The 22,643-nt window shown below is 42.5% G+C and overlaps 1 protein-coding gene across 7 annotated transcripts in view; it reads left to right on the forward strand.

Annotated features, from left to right (window-relative positions):
• Positions 1–22,643, forward strand: part of ARHGEF11 (Rho guanine nucleotide exchange factor 11) — a 164,162-nt gene that overhangs the window by 136,190 nt on the left and 5,329 nt on the right. For 6 of the 7 annotated variants that reach the window (XM_077258833.1, XM_077258844.1, XM_077258799.1 and 3 more), the window contains 16 exons: positions 1,672–1,853; positions 1,931–2,077; positions 2,159–2,238; positions 3,748–3,873; positions 4,041–4,158; positions 4,583–4,761; positions 4,849–4,924; positions 13,420–13,587; positions 13,858–13,945; positions 14,027–14,134; positions 14,261–14,340; positions 14,452–14,673; positions 14,818–15,201; positions 17,717–17,812; positions 20,051–20,325; positions 20,911–21,100. In XM_077258833.1, coding sequence (XP_077114948.1) covers positions 1,672–1,853; positions 1,931–2,077; positions 2,159–2,238; positions 3,748–3,873; positions 4,041–4,158; positions 4,583–4,761; positions 4,849–4,924; positions 13,420–13,587; positions 13,858–13,945; positions 14,027–14,134; positions 14,261–14,340; positions 14,452–14,673; positions 14,818–15,201; positions 17,717–17,812; positions 20,051–20,325; positions 20,911–21,100 — 2,519 coding nt within the window. The remainder of the gene's footprint in view (positions 1–1,671; positions 1,854–1,930; positions 2,078–2,158; positions 2,239–3,747; positions 3,874–4,040; positions 4,159–4,582; positions 4,762–4,848; positions 4,925–13,419; positions 13,588–13,857; positions 13,946–14,026; positions 14,135–14,260; positions 14,341–14,451; positions 14,674–14,817; positions 15,202–17,716; positions 17,813–20,050; positions 20,326–20,910; positions 21,101–22,643) is intronic. The other variant, XM_077258852.1, reaches the window with a different exon arrangement.

Raw genomic sequence — 22,643 nt, forward strand, 5'->3', positions numbered from 1 at the left:
CAGGGTCCGATCTGCCACCCGAATTCTCGGTCGCTCAGTTTAACGGCGTGGCTGTTGAGACCGCAGTTCTAAGAGCGTCCGGCCTTTCGGCCCGGGTGATTCACACCATGATTCAGGCTCGGAAGCCTTCGTCTTCCAGGATCTACTATCGTACCTGGAAGGCTTACTTCCGTTGGTGCGAGTCCAACCGCGTTTCATCTATGTCCTTTTCCCTGCCTTCCATCTTGGCCTTCCTTCAGGCAGGACTGGATTCGGGCCTTGCTCTTAGTTCCCTAAAGGGCCAGGTTTCTGCGCTTTCCATCCTTTTTCAGAAGACTTTAGCTTCCCGACCACAGGTTAAGACCTTCCTTCAAGGAGTGGCCCATGCGGTCCCCCCGTACAGGGCCCTGGTGGATTCATGGGATTTAAACCTGGTACTGGACTTTCTGAGGGGTTCCCCCTTTGAGCCTCTCAGGGAGGTTCCCCTGTCAGTTCTATCTTGGATGGTGGCCTTTCTGGTGGCCATCACTTCTATCTGCCGCGTTTCCGAGCTGGTGGCCCTGTCTTGCCGTCCTCCGTTCTTGGTCATCCACCAGGACAAGGTGGTCCTCAGGCCTCCGCCTTCCTTTCTTTCTAAGGTGGTTTCCACCTTCCACCTCAACGAGGACATCGTTCTACCTTCTTTTTGTCCAGCTCCGACTCATCCTCTGGAGCGATCGTTGAACAAGCTGGAGCTCGTCAGGGCAGTGAAGATCTATCTGGATAGAACGTCCACTTTCCGGAAGACGGATTCTCTTTTCGTCATTCTTGATGGCTCGCGCAGAGGCCAGCCGGCTTCTAAGGCGACTATTGCTCGCTGAATCAGAACGGCTATTCTGGAGGCTTACCGGGTCAAGAACAGAGTGCCTCCTCCTGGGATCAAGGCTCACTCTACCCGGGCAGTCGGCGCCTCCTGGGTGGTGCACCACAGGGCTTCCGCCCTACAGCTCTGCAAAGCGGCAACCTGGTCTTCCATCCACACGTTCGCCAAATTTTACAAGGTCCATACCTACGCTTCGGCGGACGCCAGCCTAGGCAGAAGGATCTTGCAGGCGGCAGTGGTGAGTCCTCTGACCTGATGGAAGTCTGTTTTCCCGCCCTAGGGAATGCTTTGGGACGTCCCATGGTTCCTGTGTCCCCCAATGAGAGGCGATAAAGAAAACAGGATTTTTGGTTGCTTACCGTAAAATCTGTTTCTTGGAGCCTCCATTGGGGGACACAGCTCCCTCCCAATGTTTCTGTTGTTCGATGTTCTATGACTGTTCTTACGTTTGACTGTAATCACGTTTACAGTTCTCAAGTTTGTGGTTATGGTTTTTCAACCTTGTTACTTTTCTCCTACTGCTTTCTCACTAACTGAAGAGTATAATGCCAGTCGGTGGGGTGTACACTGCAGAGGAGGAGCTAACTTTTTTATTTGCATAGTGTCAGCCTCCTAGTGGCAGCAGCATACACCCATGGTTCCTGTGTCCCCCAATGGAGGCTCCAAGAAACAGATTTTACGGTAAGCAACCAAAAATCCTGTTTTTTGTTGGATGAACTCTATTGACCATAATGTAGGGTGAGGAGATTGTTGTGGGTAGGAAGTCTTGGATTGGTAGACCCAAGTGGAACCATTACCAGTGGAGCACTGACTAAGCTGTATTTTTCTAGGAGTATGGAGTCTCCAAATATGATCTTTACTGGTGAATCTTTGCTGGCCAATCTACAAGAAGATGATTTGGGGCATATGTCTGACCCTGAACCTGATGCCCAGAATTGGCAACACACCGTAGGCAGAGAGGTGGCTCAACATCTTAGTGCGAAGGAAAGGGCACGCCAGGAAGTGATACATGGTGGGTACCTGTACAGAGAACATTGACATTTTAGGACCTACTTCCGGTTCTCATGGTTGTTCACTTCTCCTCCTCAGAGCTATTTATGACAGAAGCCTCTCATCTCCGGGTCCTTCGAGTTCTCGATCACATCTTTTACCAGAGGATGCGCAAGGAGAACCTTCTGTCCACCGAGGAACTTTTGCTCGTGTTTCCCAATCTCCCCGAGCTGATTGAGATTCACAGTAAGGATTTATTGACCTGATTTGCCGGGAAATGAAGACTGATTCTAGTTTCTTACATTCTGCCCCACTTTCTTATTGCAGATTATTTAGTAGAACTCATGAAGAGGGTGAGGGAGGAAGGGCCAGTGGTTAAAGAGATTGGTGACCTCATGTTGTCCCGGGTGAGTATCGTTGCCTAAAATTGGTCATTTTTTAACTTATCAGCGCAGGAATTCTCTCAAACAGGCTTGTACATTAATGGATAAACTGCTGTTGCCTACGGCCAAGACGTTTTGATATCTGGTGGAGGGAAATTTGGGAATGGACCAGACTTTGCACAGAAAAGTGATTGTATGACTGCCTATAAACCTATACTAGTCATCAACATAGAGGAAAAGATTTTAGCACAATTGTCGTCTAAATCAAAAGGTGATATGGCTGTGTCTTATCGCCCCTATGGAGAACTTACGATTTCCTGAACATTCCTTGAGATGGTGCAACGGTAGCTGTAAAATGCGCCAAATTCAGGAAGATATGCTTGCCTCAATGAGTTTAGCACATCTTGATCATGCGCACTGTGCTTCAAGACTGGAGTACAAAAATCCAGTCTTGATGAATCCGCTCCTACGAGTCCATATTTAGTCTTGGAGGAGAGTAGCGCTTGGGTTGGGTTGAAAGTTGGATGGACCCAGCTTTGGTTTTTATAAGGCTGCAATGAAGATCACCATGGTGGAGGGGCAGTATTAAGTAATTTATGGACCTCTCTATAAAGAATTTAGGCTAGTTTCACATTTGCGTTTAAAAACGCAGCGTTTAAAACACAAACGCAGGTGGTGAAAAAAACGCATGTAAACGCGTGCAAACGATGCGTTTTTTAGACGCATGCGGTTTCTCATGCGGTAAAAAAAACGCGGCGTTTTGACGCGTTTACATGCGTTTTTTCCTGCGTTTGCGTTTTTGAAACGCATGCTGATTAGTGTGTGACAGCTGCCAATCATCAAAATCATCTAGAAAACCCACTATAAATAGAAATAGCTAGGGTTGGGGTTAGGGGTAGGGTTAGGGTTAGGATCCCTTTATCACCTTGATGGTGGGGGGTGGCTTATCAGGGTTAGGGTTAGGGTTTGGATCCCTTTATCACCTTGATGGTGGGGGGTGGCTTATCAGTGTGTATTATTGTTTTTTTCTATTAAAACGCAACCAAATGCATGTGCTTAAAAACGCATGCGTTTACATAGACAGCAATACGTTTTTTTGCGGCAAAAAAACGCATGCGTTTTTTTGCGGCAAAAAAACGCCTCTAGAAATTACTACATGTTGCATTTCTGCAACCAAACGCAAGCATAGAAAAGACGCATGCGTCGTCAAACGCGGCAAAACGCATACAAAAAAAAGGCATGCGTTTTTAATGTTAAATATAGAAAAAAAAGCATGCTTTTTTTGCACTAAAACGCAGCGGCAAAAAACGCAAATGTGAAACCAGCCTTACATTGATTTTTATAAGGTCTGCATACATTCATTTAAGACCGTTCACAGAAAGTTTTCTTATTCTTCTGTTGTATGAGTGTTGAGCATCCCGTAGGAGTTTCATGTATTAGGATGTTGCTACTTACAGAAGTGTGACTTTACTTCACTGAATAGGCCAAGCCTATAGTAATTGCTCATTCATTTTCTTCTCCACTATTTTTCAGTTTGATGGGGCCGCAGGAGAAGAAGTGTGCCAAGAAACCGCCAAGTTCTGCTCATGCCAGACGATCGCGCTCGATCTTATTAAAATAAAAAAGCGTAAAGAAGCTCGGTTCAATCTTTTCATGCAGGTGCGGCCTATCTGAGAGCAAGCTGCTTTCTTGTCAATATTCCCTCCAGATCTTCAATAATCATTCATCCAAATCGTCCATACATCCATCTATCCATCCATATTCCCCATCTATCCGTATATACATCCATCACAATCCTTTTGACTCTCTCCTTGCCCATGCTCTAGGAAGCAGAGAGCAGCCCTCAGTGCCGAAGACTTCAGCTGAAAGACCTAATAGTATCAGAGATGCAGAGACTGACGAAATACCCATTGCTCTTGGAGAATATTATCAAACACACGGATGGTAAGAAAATAAAATTAAAGGCAAAACAAAAAGCAAAAGCATTCGACTTCTTGCAACCTTCCTACTAGGGAATCTGGTTAATATCACTGTGGTCTTTAACTAAACTCCCCACCCCGCAAAATTCTTTCTTTCCAATTCCCCGCCGTTCCTCCTTAGTGAGGCACAGGTCCCATTCTAGTCACTTTGTATCATCTTATGGTAAGGATGGAGCATGGTCAAAGTGGTAACCAACACTTCACTGCATCTGTTTAGCTGTAGAGGCAGACCCACGTCCCCTTTGGAAGAGGAAGCAAAGAGACCCATGCCCTGCAGATGAAATTATGGACCGCTTTTTTAATTAATCCCTTCTATCCCCCTCACTTAGGGGCGAGAGCTCTTGTTTTGTTTGAAACACGCACAGTCATGCCTTTCTGTTCTTTTGCAGCCGGCACACCAGAATATGAAAAGCTTTGCCACTGTTGGAGTAGATGTAAAGACATCCTGAAATTCGTGAACGAGGCAGTGAAGCAGCGAGATAACGAATATAGATTGGGGGAATACCAGAAACGCTTGGATTCCACCTCCCTGGAGAGAAGTAATAACCCTCTGGCTGCAGAATTTAAGGTGACCATGGCTGAAATCACACTCATGGTTGAGGGACCTGTGGCATAGAGAAATGTATAATGTAAATGACCTTTTCCTATTCAACAGAACTTGGACCTGACGACGAGGCGAATGATTCATGAAGGATCTCTAACATGGAGGATAACAAAAGACAAAACAATCGGTAAGAAATTTGTTTTAGTCGTCAAACTAAGGGTATGTGCACACGTCAGGATTTCTTGCAGAAATTTTCCTTACAAAAACCGGACATTTCTGCCAGAAATCCGCATGCGTTTTTTTCGTGTTTTTTCATGCGTTTTTGACGCGTTTTTTGTGCGTTTTTTGTGCGTTTTTCCCAAATGCATAGAATAGTGGGAAAAAACGTGGAAAATCCGCAAAATTAATGAACATGCTGCTTTTTTTACCGTGATGCGTTTTTTTTTCACGAAAAAAAAAGCATCATGTGCACAAAACATGCAGAATGCATTCTAAATGATAGGATGCATAATGTATGCGTTTTTAATGAGTTTTTATAGCGTTTTTATCGCAAAAAAAACCTGAACGAGTGCACATACCCTAAGGGTTGGTCAATAAATCTCATTGGCCTTCAAAACATGAAGGACAATGGTTTTCCACTTTGGAAAATCCCTACTAATTAGAAGGTTCTTTTGGGTCCAAGTTTCCCCAGTGATCAGTTATGGGGAAACCTGGTAATGTTTGATTTCTAAACGGCGCCACTAGAGTAGGAAAAAAGCATAACACAAAATCCATTCACTTCATTGGGTTGTCTATGTAATGCAAGACAGGGCGGGTTCTCCAAGGTGAGGACGCTCTTTGCAGCTGCGTCCTTCTTTGGCCAAGAGGGGAGGATCTTATCAATTAACTCCCTAAAATTTCCTAGTAAGGTATATGAGAATTGTTTAGAATTGTCTAAACTGGGCCCTTTTGTCTAAACCCTTTTGCTTGTCCTGACGTAATGGTACATCACTGTCGTGTATGTAGAGGGCACAGGAGCTGAGCCCATAGTCTTGTGCTTATACAGCCAGCAGTGACCAGAGCTAGTTCCGATTGCTGCTGTTTAACCCCTTAGATACTGTTGTCAAACACAGACCGCAGCATGTAAATGCTTGGCTTGCCCATCACAGGGTGTCAAGGGGATGGCATGGTAACCAGGGGAGTCCCCAGTAATTGTTGGATATCTTTTTCTTGTTTTTCATTAAATTATATTGTAAAATTAATGATGTCATTGAAAATTAAAGCTTGTCTCTAGGAGGCTTGGCCATGCACTGGTACTGAGCAGGTGTGTGCGTTCCTGTGTGTATGAAGGGCTCCTAGTATCCTGCTGTAAAATCCTAAGATAACGGACCCCCTTGACAAAGTAAATCATTCCCTGCCTGGAGGGTGTAAGCTGACAGATGTTAGGAGAGGGATTAGCTGTGGAGGCTGAAAGACCTGGAAACTGCAGAAGGGCCTCGGTGTCTGGAGTGCTGAGGCGTAGCAGCGGCCATCTTGGAAGTCTGGGACCAGCGTACAGACAGAGACCGCAAGGGAGACACAGAGGAGGAAGTATATCTCTAAAATCACCGCAGCAGGGAAGATAATGTGGGTCTTGATGCCAGGGCGAAATGTGGCTGCTGGTGTGCAGTGAAGGTAAACAAGCAGCTGGCAGGAAAGCTGCAGATTGTTTGCCTCTGGGACTAAAGCCCTCTGTGAGGAAGCCATAGAGAAGGAAAATGTAAACTGTTTAAGCGCTGCGGAATATGTTGGCGCTATATAAATATAGATTATTATTAAAGTGTTACTGGTACAGAGAGATGGCTGAGGCAGTGATTGTAAGGCTGCTATGACCCATAGTAAAAAGATGGGTCAGGAAGATGGGGGACAATGTGCCGGCTTCCAAGATGGCGCCCATATGTCTAGTGGAAGGAGGCAAAAAGATGTCAGGAGATATTGCAGCAAGATTGGGGAAATTTGCACATGAAGGGCCTGCTGGTACACTTGGTCCACAGCGGCCAGGGTCGCATTTACGGGAGCACAGAATACAACACCAACAGGATCTCGCTATTCAGCCCTAGTGGTAGAAGAAGGAAAGGATGATGATATCCTGACACTGACCCAATCTGTTTCAAGATCTTCAAATGTGGAGAAATCTCCCAACGGAAAGGACTCTAATCCTTGTGAAATATCGCTGGGGGAATCTCCCTCCCTTCTGGATGTATTTTATATGTCATAACTAGGGTTGATAGTTTCGGATAAGTGCTTATCCGACTAGCTATAGCCCTTCCCGAATAGCTGCATCGGTAACCTGGACACCTGGAGAGCTCCCGATAATCAGCTGTTCGGCGCCGCAACTGCATGTGTCGCGGCTGTGTGACAGTCACAACACATGCATGGAGAACCTATTCAGATAAGCACTTATCCAAAGTTATTCAATTAACCCTATCTTATTCAAAATAACACCAATCTAGTCTCATTGACGGACGTTCAAGAAACTAGTGCCACTATCTGGCATAATGTCCAAAAACTGGCGGAACGTGCTTTGGAAGTCGAGGGGAGAGTGGGGCTGCTTGAGGATGCTCCCTTTCCCCCCATCCGCAGCGACATTCAAAATCATTCCCTGGTGGTAGCAGCTCTCCGAGCCAAGGTGGACAAACTGGAAAACCACCGAAGGCGCAACAATGTCCAGCTGGTCAGCGCCCCAAAGAAAATGGAGGGAAGGCATCCTGACTGGTTTATCGAAAAGTGTCTGTTTGTAGATTTTCTGTAGAGAGTCTCTCCCCATTGTTTGCAGTGGATAGGGCTCACAAAGTCCCTACAATACCAGGCCCAGTGGGAAGGCCTCTTAGACCTATCCTGATTAAAATTTCTTCACTTCAAGAATCTGGACACAAGCCTGAGGAAGGCATTTGATCTGCCAGATATTACCCTTGGAGGTCAAAAGGTCTAATTTTTTCAAGATTTTTCAGTGGAAGTACAGTGCAAGAGGTCCATGTTCCTTGACATTAAAAGAAGAATGCAATGGGTCTGCAATACTCCATGATTTACCCTGCCAAGTTGAGAGTTTTCACACTGGGTTCCACTACATTTTTTGAAAACCCTTGAGAAGCTTTAAGATGGCTGGACACGCATGAGATCTGACAGGAGAGGGGAGGTGGAGGATTGTAGCTTTATAATGTTTGTTTTATCAGTTGTTGATTTGCGTTTACATATGTGTATAAGAACTGTTAAACCCCTTGTTTTTTAATGTTGCGGGGCTGCCTGGCTGTGCTTGCTCTACAGTTATTCTTCTTGGGGGAGCAGGTATTGTTATATAAAGTTCATGCCATGTGAGTTTCATTGAGTGTATTATCTCACTGGTCGCACTCTGCAAGGAAAAGAGTGGTTGGCTTGAAGTATTCCTATGCCCCAGCCCTTACAGGTAGGGGTTGGCCTATGCTACTGTGGTAGATGGGGTGGGGCGGAGTGGGAGGGAGAGGGGCCTTTTTTTGTGGGGTGTGCATATATGGTTGGATCTTTGGATAAATTTAGGTTGCTGGAACAAGTATAATGTTAACTTGTGGAGGGTGTGGGCAGATATTTTCCTGGATTCTCATGGGGGTATCAGTCAAGTGTGTTTCATGGAATATCCGAGGCATGAGAGACAATTCAAAAATGCAAGCCATTTTCGAATATATTCGGAAATTGGGGGCAATGATTATAGGTCTGCAAGAAACACACATGGTGGCTGAGTCCATTATTTTGAAGAATAGAGCATGGATTGGGCTTGCACTTCATTCAGTTTTCTCTAATTACTCATGGAGGGGTAGTCTTCCAATTCACAGAAAAATCCCCTTTCAATGCATCAACCTTTTTAAAGATGAGGAGGGAAGATTTGTGTGGGTGCACGCTGTAAGGTGGCATGCTTCGAATGTATTAGTGTAGTGGCATATTCCTCCCCCCCCCCCCCCATTTTTTCTGAAAATCCTGGTGAAACTTGCAGGATGGCCGTAACTACCACTAATAATTATGGGCAATTATTTTAACATTTGGGGAGAAGATAAAGTTTCTCCATTCGGACTTTTCGTTGCCAAACTGTGGTGGATAGATGGGTATACTCCTGCACTTTAGCATCACGCCAATCTATTTTGAGAATAGACATGGTGTGGTGTAACTCATCTATGGTCCCATCTTTGTTTGATATTGAGTACGCTCTAAGATCCTTGTCGGACCATTCCCCTCTAATGTTCCGGATCAGGCAGATCCCATGGGCATTAGACAATCCCTTGAGTGGAAAATTAATCCTTTCTGGCTGAAACTAATTAATTGTGAGGACGTTCGGAGGAAATTGGTTGGGTTTTTTTACATTAGTGAGGGGTCGGCTCCAAATAATGTTATGTTTTACCATGAAGGCTCTTCTGAGAGGGCTACTTATTAGAGAAATGAAGACCGTTAAAGATAATTCGTGGAAAAGGTATATAGAATTGGAAGATAGTCAGGGAGATTGAGAAAATGTATATTCTAAACAAATGACCTGAGAATTTGGCACAGTGGAAGGATGCTCAAAAGCTGCTACGATTCTTCCAGCCGGAGCAAGTGGACAACAAACATATGTTTTTAAAGCAGCAGTATTATTAGGAGGGAGAGACAACTGGTCGTCTACTAACTTAGCTAAAGGACAATGGGGGAAATATTAGAAGTATATTACATTGGATTTACTCTAGGTTATATTCATCTAGAGTAAATTATTCACAAGAGAAGCTAAAGGACTATCTGGGTAGGGTGGGTCTACCGGTTCTGCGGGACAAGAATAGGGAAGCTCTAGAGTCCAATTTCTTTGGAAGAAGTGCAGCAGGCGATGGGAAAGATGCCTAATGACAAGGCCCCAGGGTCATATGGCCAACATATAGAACTGTATAAGTGATTTGAGGAAGTGTTGGGGCAAAAATACCTAGATATGATTATGATACAGGAAAGATATATATATATCTTGGTAACGTGTTAGCCAGAGGATAGAAAAATATTTAAAATTGAGAGTCCTCAGAGGTTGATACCTTTTATTGGCTAACTGAAAAGATGGTAACAAATTGCAAGCTTTCAAGACTACTCTGGTCCCTTCATCAGGCATAGACTAATACAAATTCTGAAGAATCACATATTTATGCACAATACAGCCCCCCCAAAATGCCATAGATAAGACAGGTGACGTGAATCAGAACTACCATTATAAACAGTTATGTCCATAAATATTGGAACAGTTCATAGATAAGCAGTGTGAATGTTTTATTGTCCTCTGATTGGGGTCTTGTTCTGTGTTATGATGACCCACACGGTCTGAGGAGCAAATTCCTTAGTTGATGTAAAAAGGCATAAATCCACGTGGCACATTCATGCCTGCACTGAGTGTGTCAAAGGTCATCATAAGCTTATATTCCCAGACTCTTCTGTCTCTCTGAGATTTGAAGTTACCTTTTAATACAAGTAATTTCATGTCCATAATGCTGTGATCTGGGAGACAAAATGTATTGCCACAGGTAGATCCATTCTTTTTACTCTTATTGTGTGGCGATGAGAATTCATTCTTGTTCTAAGCTTTTGCTCTGTCTCCCCCACATACAGACCCCCCAGTTGGACATTTAGTACAAATAATTAGGTACACCACATTAGATGTGATGCAGCTGAAAGTTCCTGGGATCTTGTAGTCCTGATGTGAATTGGGGATCTAAATGTCCAGCTGGGGGTCTGTATGTGGGGGAGACAGGGCAAAAGTTTAGAACAAGAATGAATTCTCATCGCCACACAATAAGAGAAAAAAGAATGGATCTACCTGTGGCAATACATTTTTGTCTCCCAGATCACAGCATTATGGCATTAGGTTCATGCCTTCAAAATCAACAGCTATTGACCTGCAAATGGTATTTTTTAAACCTGCAAGTAGCACCAAATAACCTGTCCACTAAAGGTACCGTCACACTAAGCGACGCTGCAGCGATAGCGACAACGATGCCGATCGCTGCAGCGTCGCTGTTTGGTCGCTGGAGAGCTGTCACACAGACCGCTCTCCAGCGACCAACGATGCCGAGGTCCCCGGGTAACCAGGGTAAACATCGGGTTGCTAAGCGCAGGGCCGCGCTTAGTAACCCGATGTTTACCCTGGTTACCAGCATAAAATGTAAAAAAAACAAACAGTACATACTTACATGCGTCCGCTTCCTGCAATGACTGAGCGCCGGCAGTAGCAGGGCACAGCGGTGACGTCACCGCTGTGCTATGCTTTCACTTTCACTTTGCGGCGCTCAGTCAGTGTGGGAAGCGGACGGCGGGGGACGCATGTAAGTATGTACTGTTTGTTTTTTTTACATTTTACGCTGGTAACCAGGGTAAACATCGGGTTACTAAGCACGGCCCTGCGCTTAGTAACCCGATGTTTACCCTGGTTACCAGTGTAAAATATCGCTGGTATCGTTGCTTTTGCTGTCAAACACAACGATACACGGCGATCGGACGACCAAATAAAGTTCTGAACTTTATTCAGCGACCAGCGACATCACAGCAGGATCCTGATCGCTGCTGCGTGTCAAACTAAACGATATCGCTAGCCAGGACGCTGCAACGTCACAGATCGCTAGCGATATCGTTTAGTGTGACGGTACCTTAACTCTATTGTCTCCCTTGATGCCACAAAGGAGTTTAATAGTGTGGAGTGGGAGTATCTGTGGGCGGTGTTGGGGAGATGGGATTCGGTCATAATTTTATTAAATAGATTAAGATACTATATGAATCCACAAAGGCTAAAGTAAAGGCTAATGGGGTAATGTCGGCGAGTTGAGGTTTTCAGGGGGACTAGACAAGGCTGCCATCTATCGCCGCTCTTCATCGTACTTGCAGTAGAACCATTAGTTTGTATTATTAGAAGACATCCGGGGATAGAGGATTTTAAGTATGGGAACAAAGAAGAAAGGATTGCTCTATGTGCTGATGACCTATTATTCATTACTAACTCGGATAACTCTATTCCAAATATAATGTTGGGACCATTTCGGGCCTGACAGTAAACTGGCCTAAATCTGCACTTCTAGCATTGGACTTCAGGAGTACAGCTATTTGGGAGAGTCTGCCCAACATTGCAGTAGATCAGAAATTTAAGTATCTGGGGCTTTACATTACTAATAAACCTCAGGAGTTTATTCAATTCAATCTAAGTCCACTAGTTATTAAAATGAGGATGAAAATGTGTATATAGGAAAAACTACCTTTGTCAGCTTAGGTTAGAGTAAATCTCCTCCCACTTACCCTGAACCTGAGCCATTAGGTCACCCAAAATCGTTAGTAACAATTAGCTGCAAACCAGAGAGATGATTCCCTTTGTTGATTTTGCCTGTACTATGGAGTCTACCAGCACATTAGAGGATATATAAAGATCACAGATGGATTCCAGAGCCTGTATTGCGTCTCTTAGTTGCAATTATTTGGTAATTACAGTTTTTCCAGTTTTATTCCGGGGGTTTGTCTTTTCCACACCAAATCTGTAAAGATGTTGTGCATTTTCCTAAACCAGTATTTTGGAATCCAGAAAGGTGAGTTTTGCACAATGTACAAAATGCATGGCATTAAGCACATCTTGATGAGGATGTGGGTAACATTTCTACAGAGGAATAGGAAGAGGTGCTGGAATCTCCAGGGTTGCTTTCAATAAACACGATGCAGAGAAGGTCTCAGCTGTTTCTAGTTCATAGAGTTTATAGGAACCCCAAGGTATTGTATAGAATGGGCCTAAAGATGGATGATTGTTGTCTGCGTTGCAGGGAACAAAATTGTGGACCTGATGCACATGCTTTGGTCATGCCCGAGACTGGTGGGACATTGGAGGTGGTTGGTAGATTAATAGCGAAGTGTTTAATATTCAACCACACTCAGTGCGAAAACCTGTGTGTTAGGATTAACGGGGAAGGTGGGATGATCTACACAGTTAGCTATTGCTAAAGTACTCTACCAGATTAGAAAATCTATAGCCACACACTGGCTGGCAACCAGACCTACTTGTTTGGAAGAAGTGGTCCAAGCTCTCAACTCTACTATCTTAATGAAAAAAAGGGGTTTATATCAAGAGCGAGGCGGTTGGTACATTTGGTAAAGTATGAAGAGACTGGATTAGGTGCGCAGCTGTGATTTCGGTGGAGCTGGATAGAGACGTCTTATTTAATGTACTTATCCTGTAAATTATGATTACCCCCTGTCTGGGTAGTGGGATAATGTATTTGACTAATTTTCTAAGAGTAACACCTACCGTATATCAGCATGGGTATGGTTTTATTGTAAAACACATGGTGGGGGAGGGTGGATGTTAGTTCTGGGTTGGAAAGGGGAGAACTATATGGTGGTTATTTGAATCTCATTGAAATAATAATTGGTTTATATGGGTACTATTGCTATATATGTACTGTATGACGTCATGTAAAATATTCTACTGTAAATTATTTGGCATTCAATAAAAGTTTGATTAAAAAAACAAGCCCTCACATGGCTATGATGATAGAAAAATACAAAAGTTACAGCTCTTCTAAGAAAGAGTGGAAAGGACGAAAGCACAAAAATGAAAAATAGCTGGTTAATCTAGGGGTTAATCTAGTTGGTAATCTGGGATATGGTCATTAAGCCATTGTCCAATAACTAATGTGTGTGGTCTTGGTTCTTGTCCCACAGATCTGCATGTTCTTCTCTTGGAAGATCTTTTAGTTCTGCTTCAGAAACAAGACGAGAAGCTGGTGCTTAAGTGTCACAGCAAGACCTCAGTGGTGTCTTCCGATACCAAGCAAACATTCAGTCCTGTAATCAAGCTGAACTCTGTTCTGGTCCGATCAGTAGCCACAGGTGAGGACTCGATAAGGTATGAAGGAAGAGGATCCATGGGAGATGTTGAGCACCTATTTGGATACCTTAACGTTTTGTTGAGAATTGACACTAGACATTAATGAACTAAGGGGGTATTCCCATCTCGCACTTGTCATATACTCTGCCACAAAGGTCTTAGATGGGAATTGTCCTTTAATGACCAGATATGTTGTAGCAATTTTGTGATGGATAACAGCTCCCTTGACAGTCTATTGATCATAGTTTGTGTTGTCTTTTTTCCTTTGACAGATAAGAGAGCCTTCTTCATTATTTGCACATCTGAACTTGGGCCCCAGATCTATGAGTTGGTGGCACTGACATCTTCTGAGAAAAACACGTAAGTCTTGCTGTAGAAGGTGTTGTCAGATGAGATGTATTTTCGTATCTAGCTTTTTATGACCTCCCATATTTCCAATAGTTGGAAAGACCTACTTGAAGAAGCTGCCAAAAGTGCCACAAGACATCCACCTACCTTTATAAAACTGAGCACTCAGAGCGTAGTCCATTCCGGGACACCTTCTACGAGGTGAGGTCAAATATTGTCCATCATGGTGTCTTTTACACATGTCTTATATATAATTGGATTAAGGTAGTTTTCTTAAAGAAATATCTAAACTTTCTGGATGTAACATTGTCCCTCTGTCTTCTGCAGTTCGGTGTTACAGGATGCAGGCATCCCAAATTTATTGTCTGAAGCAAGTATGAGAACCAACAGTGAAGACCTCACAATTGGTGAATTGTGTTCTTTACTAGATAATCTCATCTATTCGATTTTTCCTCCATAATTTCAAGAGAGACCAAATAATTTCATGTGATCTCTTGCTTGATGCTCTGTCCCTGCAGATGAGAATCAAGGAGAGTTCATGGGACACTCTCATAAGACTGATGTTCTTCTAGAAGAATCGGAAAGCCTAGAAGATGAAGCACAGACTCCTACACAATTGCCATTTCCATCTCAAGTGGAAGATACAGGAGGGGGTTTGGAGGACCGGTCTGATCCCACTTACCTCGCCTACCAGTGGCCTTCAGTGAGTGAAGGTTTGGCAGAATCTGCACTGGAAGATGGTAAGATATAAACTTGTTCACATTTTGGTCACTTGGTTGTAGATGATCTGCTGTGACTTCTGTTTTGTAATATTGGTCTAGTGTAGGCTTTAGGTTCACTAACCATTATAGTTTGACCCTTGATTGAAATTAATCTCTCTTTAGTCCAGAATCTCCGTCAGCTGATTCTACGGAGGCTTCTCCCCATGAGACATTCGGATCATTCAGAGGATGACCACACGCCTACGCCTTCAGTGTCCGATGGGGCAGGGTACCCATGTGAGATGGTGACAGAATCTGTAACAGATACTCTAGATGATGGTCGGGGAGAAGTGTCATCGCAACGCTCTAGTGTTGCAGAAAGCTGTAGGACTGCGGAGGACCTCGCTTATCGGCACAAGCGGCAAGGTTCGAAAGATGCAGAGGATACTATGTGGGATATGGTCGCTAGCCACTTGAAAGGGAGTTCTGAACTTGAGAACCAAAATGATCAATCGCATACAAATTCTGAGGACCATAGTAGTAAAGCATACAAAGTAGTGAGAAAAGGTAAGGTCATCGATTTCACAGTCTGTCATGAATGTGGGTCAAAGAAACAAATTAGATGGGTCTGATTACTTGATCTTCTGATACCATTAATGTTCTCAACCATGGCTTACATTTGGGCTACAGATTATATGTATCATTTAGAACAAGCTGCCTTGCAGTTGAGGAGTCTATTTGGTGCTTTAGTTTACCTTTCCTTCATGTCTGGTAGCAAACTTTCAGGTTGAGGGCCTCACTTGTGATCTGATGTGATTCTCAGAGTTTAAATTGATTCATTGCTTTTGATGACAAAAAATTGGTAAAAGCGTTTCCTTACAATAAAAATAATGATCAATCTGTAATGAAACCTGGCTGTAAATGTTGATTTCCCCTGCAGTGCCTCCACAGGGCAAATGAAGCATTACACATTTCCAACTCCAATCAATGGGTTGTCCATGAAATGCATGAAAGGACAGGTCCTGAAAAGCGAGAACAATGTGCTTCTGTTCTTCCCTTTTGACCTAGAGATGATTATTTATTTTGTGGACCACCTTTTAATCCTTTTGTAAGAATACCATAACATGGTCTATGAAAAGGGAATCCCACTGCAGCACAGATTATTTCAGGAGAACAAGCTGCTAATGGAGGTCACGGATGGTGTGAAAAGTGGGACACCTCGGTAACAGAGTATATCAGGGATGATATATGCCAATACTGTAAGACTCGACTTCACAGGACCAACTCGTAAAACTATCAATCCTCTTGATGACATTTTTTTTTCTTGATGCTTTGTCATCTAAAAAAAATGCCATTATTTTCTTTTAGTTATGGGTTTGAGTGATGAAATAACAGTTCCATCCTTTAAATGATGAGACACTTCTAAAAAAAATTGTGGGTTTTTCACTTGCCCTTATTCGCTTGCGATCATTGTCCAGTGTGACTAAACCCTTCCATAAAACTGTAAAATGCTCAAACGCCAACCTAAAGGATCACTATTTGTCGGCAGCACATCCTTTGATTGGCAGCACATTCTCTAGTGTTCCATCGACGGTACTGGTATAGATGGCGGAATTAATGATAGTATGACCACCCCATTATAGTTGTCGTGGGATAATATTTAGCTTATCTCTCATTATGGACAGATTGTCTTACTGCAGAAGTACTTACAGGGTTATAACCATCACAAAAAGGTAATCCCTATCCAAAGGATCGGTGAGACTCCCATGGATTCTTAGAATGGGACTTGAAATGCCCAGTGAGAATACATCAAAGTACTTGGCTAGCTCTGGCTAGTGATGGTTCACCTAATTGGCACCAACTCAATTCTGATGCACCATTTTCAAGTTGCATTCTTGGGATCGATAGTGGTCCAACCAGTGAGACTCCCACCAATCCATTGTAAAGGTGAGAACTTTAAACATTGGGAGAACCATTGATCCTTAGAATGAGACTCTGAGTTAGACTATGCTTGGCATCTGCTGAATTCTGGTGGGACATTTCAAAGCCCTGTTCTTGAGATTGGTGGGGATCCAATCGATGGGATCCTTTGGATAGATGAGATCTTGTGGTGATGGAATAATGGTGCTTTCACATTGCATTTTGTTATATGCTCATTGGCTCAGTTGGGGCATAGATCTGAACCCTCTGCAAAATGGGATTTGAGTGTATGTGCCAACTGGGCCATGCTGGGCCTCTGCTAGACTATGATGGTGCTAGCAGAGCGAACGTGCTCTCTACCGTGCATCATTTTCGGTCGTGTACACCTTCTGGAGACAGACAAACCAGATGCAGTCTACCATGTCTGAATGTCTGCCTCCAGTAGGCGTACACGCCCGAGAATGTTGCACTTCAGACAACAAGTTCGCTCTGCCAGCACCATCATAGTCTATGGCTCCATTGGCGCATACGTCCAAATCCCGTTTTGTGGGGCTTTGGACATATATATATATATATATCTCAAGCGTGTAACTAAATGTAACTAACCATTTATCACCTGTCCAAGGAATCCCATCAGTCAGACTCCCACCCATCCTGAGAATAGGGCTCTAAAATGTCCCATCAAAATAGAGAAGTTGCCTAGCAGGCGCACCAACACTTGATGGAGCTAGCCAAGTACATGATTTTCCTCTTAACCAAAATGTGGCAAACAAATCTCTTAAAGGGATTGTACATGATTATTAGAACAAGGTTGGCCAATCCCTTTATTCAAATGATTGTGATCACTATGGCACAGACAGCAGCTTCATCATGGGGGATCTATTGGGGGTGTTTGTAAGTCCTACATTTATGAGGAATGTAATAATTACCTTTTTGCCTTCTCGTCAGGGTGAGGAGACAGTAACTAACCTCCACAATGAGCCATTCCTCCTGAGAATTGTCAATCAGAGTTGCACACTAACGATCTGTCAGCTGATTTTCTGTTTTACCTTCTAAAGTTTATTTTGTTTTGTCTTTTCACCATATTCCCCCTTCCTTTTTATTTTATTTTTCTTTTATTTCCTTTTTTTTTTCTTTTTAAATTCTGGTGTCTTCTGTACAGCTGAGGTGGTGGGCAGTAATGATGTCATACCGTTGCCAGACAGCAGCCAATCAGAAAGAGTGTTGCAGGAAGCTGGCGGTGGGACGGTTTTAGATGGTAAATCTTTTTTTGCGTTGTAAGAATTTACAGAAGAACAGCAGTCAGCCCTAATCACTGAGATGAGAAAATGCTATCTTCTCACCATCATGGCACAATGGCATCACCCTTCTCCAAAAAGAAAAAAAAATACTCCAAATTTCTCATGTTAATATATCTATGACTGATAAAGTAAGATTCCCTCATCTGTATGATGATCAACAACATATTGAAGGTGGCATTTTAGATCTACTAATTGGTGATGGAGTGTATTTTAGACCACTGGCTTGAAAAAGTCTATTTGTTGGGTGTGGAACATATTTTAGAAGCTGCTATTTTAGATCCCAGGGTTGTCTGAGTCTACTTGTTGCTTGTGAAACATATAAGAATTTATTTATAGTCCACTGTCTCCTGATGTAACAGATTTTGACTACAAAAGCCTTAAGATTAATCCAATTTATTCTCAATCTTGACTGTGGTCTAAGCAACTAGACTTTCAAACATATGGACCACGAGATTTTACTAGCGTCAGAAGATGATAAATCTGGTGGACCACATTATTGGAGGTCTGGTTGCTGGGGCCACCACAAATGTCCAGATTAATCAGGATCCGTCTTAAGCCCTCTGTAGCAAAGAGACCAGCACTCTTTCCTAGAAAAATCAAACTCCAGGCATCCACAGTAACAAAAGAGGCTATATTGGGAACACACTTGTAAATTGTAGACCTCTAAAGCATTTGTGATCCCAAATACATTCAGAAGAGTGAGACTGCTTTTGAAAGAAAATAACCCTAATTTTTCTAATTCTCTTTCTTTAATGAAGCCTAATTTTTGGCATCTTCTCTATATTCCTGGGGGGTCAAAGATGAAGAACCTTTCCCTCTGTTGACTTGACACTTGTTTTTGTAAAGTCATCATTCCTTGGTGCATCTATCTAATGCCTTTATGTTTTATTTTTGTTCTTTGGGAATTATGAAAGTTCCGTAGAAACTATTTTATCAAAAAATTTTCTTTTTTAAATGGCATTTTCTTTTTTAAAAATATTTTCATTAAAATTTTGAAGAATGGTGTATTTCATGTTCTCACCCGCACAACTTCTTTGAAACCCTATAGTATAAGTCTGAAGTTTTCTTGATGCCTCTTGGTTTTTAATGGTGGTAGTTTGATTTGGTTTCAGACTGTGGCTTTTTGGGTCGGGTAATTTGTATTTTGATTTGCATACTATTTTATAGCAGGAAAAAACATTCTGATTGCATGGTTGTCTTGGATGTTATGTTTCTTTTTTTTTTTGTGGAGGATTGGGATATTTAGAAGTATCTTTATATTTGATCAATGATGGCAACCATTCTAGATAACTCATTGGTCTGCTTCCAAAAACTCAAAGGAACCAATTTGAAATACAAAGGTGGACCAAGGTCTTCTTGAAAGGTAACCAAACTTTTTGATATGGTATACCCACTATCTATCTAGTAGAGTTGATCGGTTGGTTTTGAGTCCTGAGACGCCCACAGATTTCAAAAGTAAAGGGGCAGAAGTGTTCAAGCTGATATTTGGAGCGTGGGCCTGTCGCAATACTACAACACTTTGATAAAAAGGATTATCTGAGCAATACTGCCCTACTTTTTTGCAGTCTTTGTTGGTTCTAAGACCCAAATCACTTCCGGTCAAAAACAATGAATGGTGGTTACAACAAAGTTCTTTAAAAAAAAAAAAAATTTGTCACTTTTTATATAAGCTTCAATATCCTCTACGTCTTGAATTCTCCCACTTTTCCTCAAAACATTACTCATCCCACCTTCATTGTGTTCTTCTCAATATTGTGATGTTATAGATGAGGTCTTTTTGGAGATGTTCCTCAACCATTTTCATTTGAGTCAAAATGATTGATCTTCACCAATTTTATCAGTCAAGGGTGATGCCTCATAACATTTTGCTTATCCAGCTAGCTCATTTTATTTTATTTTTAAACTTCTTTCTGCATTCTTCTTGAGGTCTTTTCTTTGAACCTCATAACCCCCGTGTTTCCTTCATATTAACATCTCTGAATGCACTATTAGTTCAGCCAACTCTAATCTGCTAATCCATTGGTTTGAAAGCTCAAAACCACATGGCCAGAGAGAAGTCATCTCATCCACTAGACCCTCGCTTACAAAGTGGTCTTGATATTGACTTCTCACCAATGTAACTGCATGTACTTGAGTTTTTTCCTATGTTAAAATTCCCTTTTCCATAACATTATTTTCTCCACTCTACACATTAGGAAATATGTTTTATGTGGTAATGCCAACTGTACCGCCATTACCAGAACCCGAGGAAGAGCCCCAGCGACTTTCAGAATTGAGTCGGTACAGAGAACCAGAAGGAAGCCCAAATGTGACAAAATTGGCCAACAATGTAGAAAATTGCAACCTACCAGCTCAAAGTATAGAAAGCAAAGCGCCTGGCTCTGACTTGCCACCTAGTTTGGTTATTCAAGATGTTGATACGATCTTCAGAACAATTGAGCAGCTAACAGCCAAATTACACAGGTTGCAGGTGAGATGACGCCCCCTACAAATAGATGAGTGAATCGTGGGTACGGTATGATCTAGATAATGTAGAGTCTTACAGAAATGGAAATGTCCTCCTTGTTGGACATTAATTTGGATGGAGACTCGTGTGTCTCTTGCCAAACAGAAATCCATGAGAGAATTTAGCTCTGCCGTACTAGATTGCATAAGACCTGGTCGGCCGCCAAACGTGGGCTTCTATACCCTGAAGTATTTGATACAAATTTCAACATGCTCAGTTGGTCATGTTCTGAACATTGTTGTTACCATACATGTATACAAACAACTTGGATGGGCACGAATCATTTTTTTTACTATTCATATTCTGTGATCCTAAATACCACAATTTTTTGATATGGCATTTTCAGATGGGCATCATCATTAGTTTGCTTCTTCCCAAAATAGACTTTGGATCGGAATTCTCTTAGTCTCTCGAATTCTCCATGGTTCAGAAAGAATTCGAGAAAAATGCCAACCCTTTCAGCAGAGCTCTGAAAGCGTGGTTGCTCCAACGATCTTTTCCACGAATAAGTGTCATAAATGTGAAATATGTGGTCTCCCTTCTTACTAGGAGGTGGAGTCGGCACATCAGGAGCTCTTAAGATCTCTGAAGGATAAAACCACTGAAGATGCATCTCAGGAGCCTGAAACGGCGATGGTTGAGGACAACAAGCAACCAGAAGTACACCACGAGTCCGCTATTAATAGTAGTTCTCTCTTTTTTGTTAAAAACAGCATTTCGGTGTCCCTTCATCGAGATAGTAAGTAGCATCTACTCTGGTGGCTTTCTTTGAATTCGAAAACATTGACTTTGATAGTTTTGTCGAATTTATGAAGTGTTGACCATACTATGTTGTTCCTTGTGGGTTAGGAGATATCCCCCAGTCCAATCTGGTCTCATGAAATGCTATTTTCATGTCAAACATTTATGGCCTAGCCATACCTATCTTGAGAATATGTCCTCTGTCCTCTGGCCACAGGAAATGGGAGAGGTTCCTGCTTGCTTGGCTATTTTTGGAGAGACAAAATGGGGGTCAGGGTATCTAATTTTTTTATATACAGTGCGTATGGAAAGTATTCAGACCCCTTTAAATTTTTCACTGTTTGTTTCATTGCAGCCATTTGATAAATTCAAGAAAGTTCATTTTTTCTCATTAACCCCTTTCTGCCAGCTGACGGAATAGTACGTCAGCTGGCAGATCCCCCGCTTTGAGGGGGGCTCCGGCGGTGAACCCACCTCAAAGCCGCGACATGTCAGCTGTTTTGTACAGCTGACATGTGCGCGCAATGAGCGCCCGCGCCCATTAACTAGTTAAATGCCGCCGTCAGGCGCTGACAGCGGCATCTAACTAGCGCTCCCGGCCGCGCGGCCGGAGGTGCTCGCATCGCTGACCCCCGTCACATGATCGGGGGTCAACGGTGCATTGCCATAACAACCAGAGGTCTCCTTGAGACCTCTATGGTTGTTGATGGCCGACTGCTTTGAGCGCCACCCTGTGGTCGGCGCTCAAAGTACACCACCATTTCTACTACATAGAGGTGATCTGTACTTCACCTCTATGTAGCAGAGGCGATCGTGTAGTGCATGCTTCTAGCCTCCTATGGAGGCTATTGAAGCATGTCAAAATAAAAATAAAAAAAGTGTTTAAAAATATAAAAAAAATAAAAAAAATATAAAAGTTCAAATCACCTCCCTTTCGCCCCAATCAAAATAAAACAATAAAAAAAAAAATCAAACCTACACATATTTGGTATTGCCGCGTTCAGAATTGCCCGATCTATCAATAAAAACAAAGGATTAACCTGATCGCTAAATGGCATAGCGAGAAAAAAAATCAAAACGTCAAAATTACGTTTTTTTGGTCGCTGCGACATTGCATTAAAATGTAATAACGGGCGATCAAAAAAAGTATCTGCACCAAAATGGTATCAATAAAAACGCCAGCTTGGCACGCAAAAAATAAGCGATCACCCGACCCCAGATCACGAAAATTGGAGACGCTACGGGTATCGGAAAATCGCGCAATTTTTTTTTTTTTTTAGCAAAGTTTGGAATTTTTTTTCACCACTTAGATAAAAAATAACCTAGACATGTTAGGTGTCTATGAACTCGTAATGACCTGAAGAATCATAATGGCATGTTAGTTTTAGCATTTGGTGAACCTAGCAAAAAAGCCAAACAAAAAACAAGTGTGAGATTGCACTTTTTTTGCAATTTCATCACACTTGGAATTTTTTTCCCGTTTTCTGTTACACGGCATGGTAAAACCAATGGTATCGTTCAAAAGTACATCTCGTCTCGCA

This window comes from Ranitomeya variabilis, chromosome 1, assembly GCF_051348905.1.
Source record: "Ranitomeya variabilis isolate aRanVar5 chromosome 1, aRanVar5.hap1, whole genome shotgun sequence".
In the NCBI taxonomy this organism is placed as follows: Eukaryota; Metazoa; Chordata; class Amphibia; order Anura; family Dendrobatidae; genus Ranitomeya; species Ranitomeya variabilis.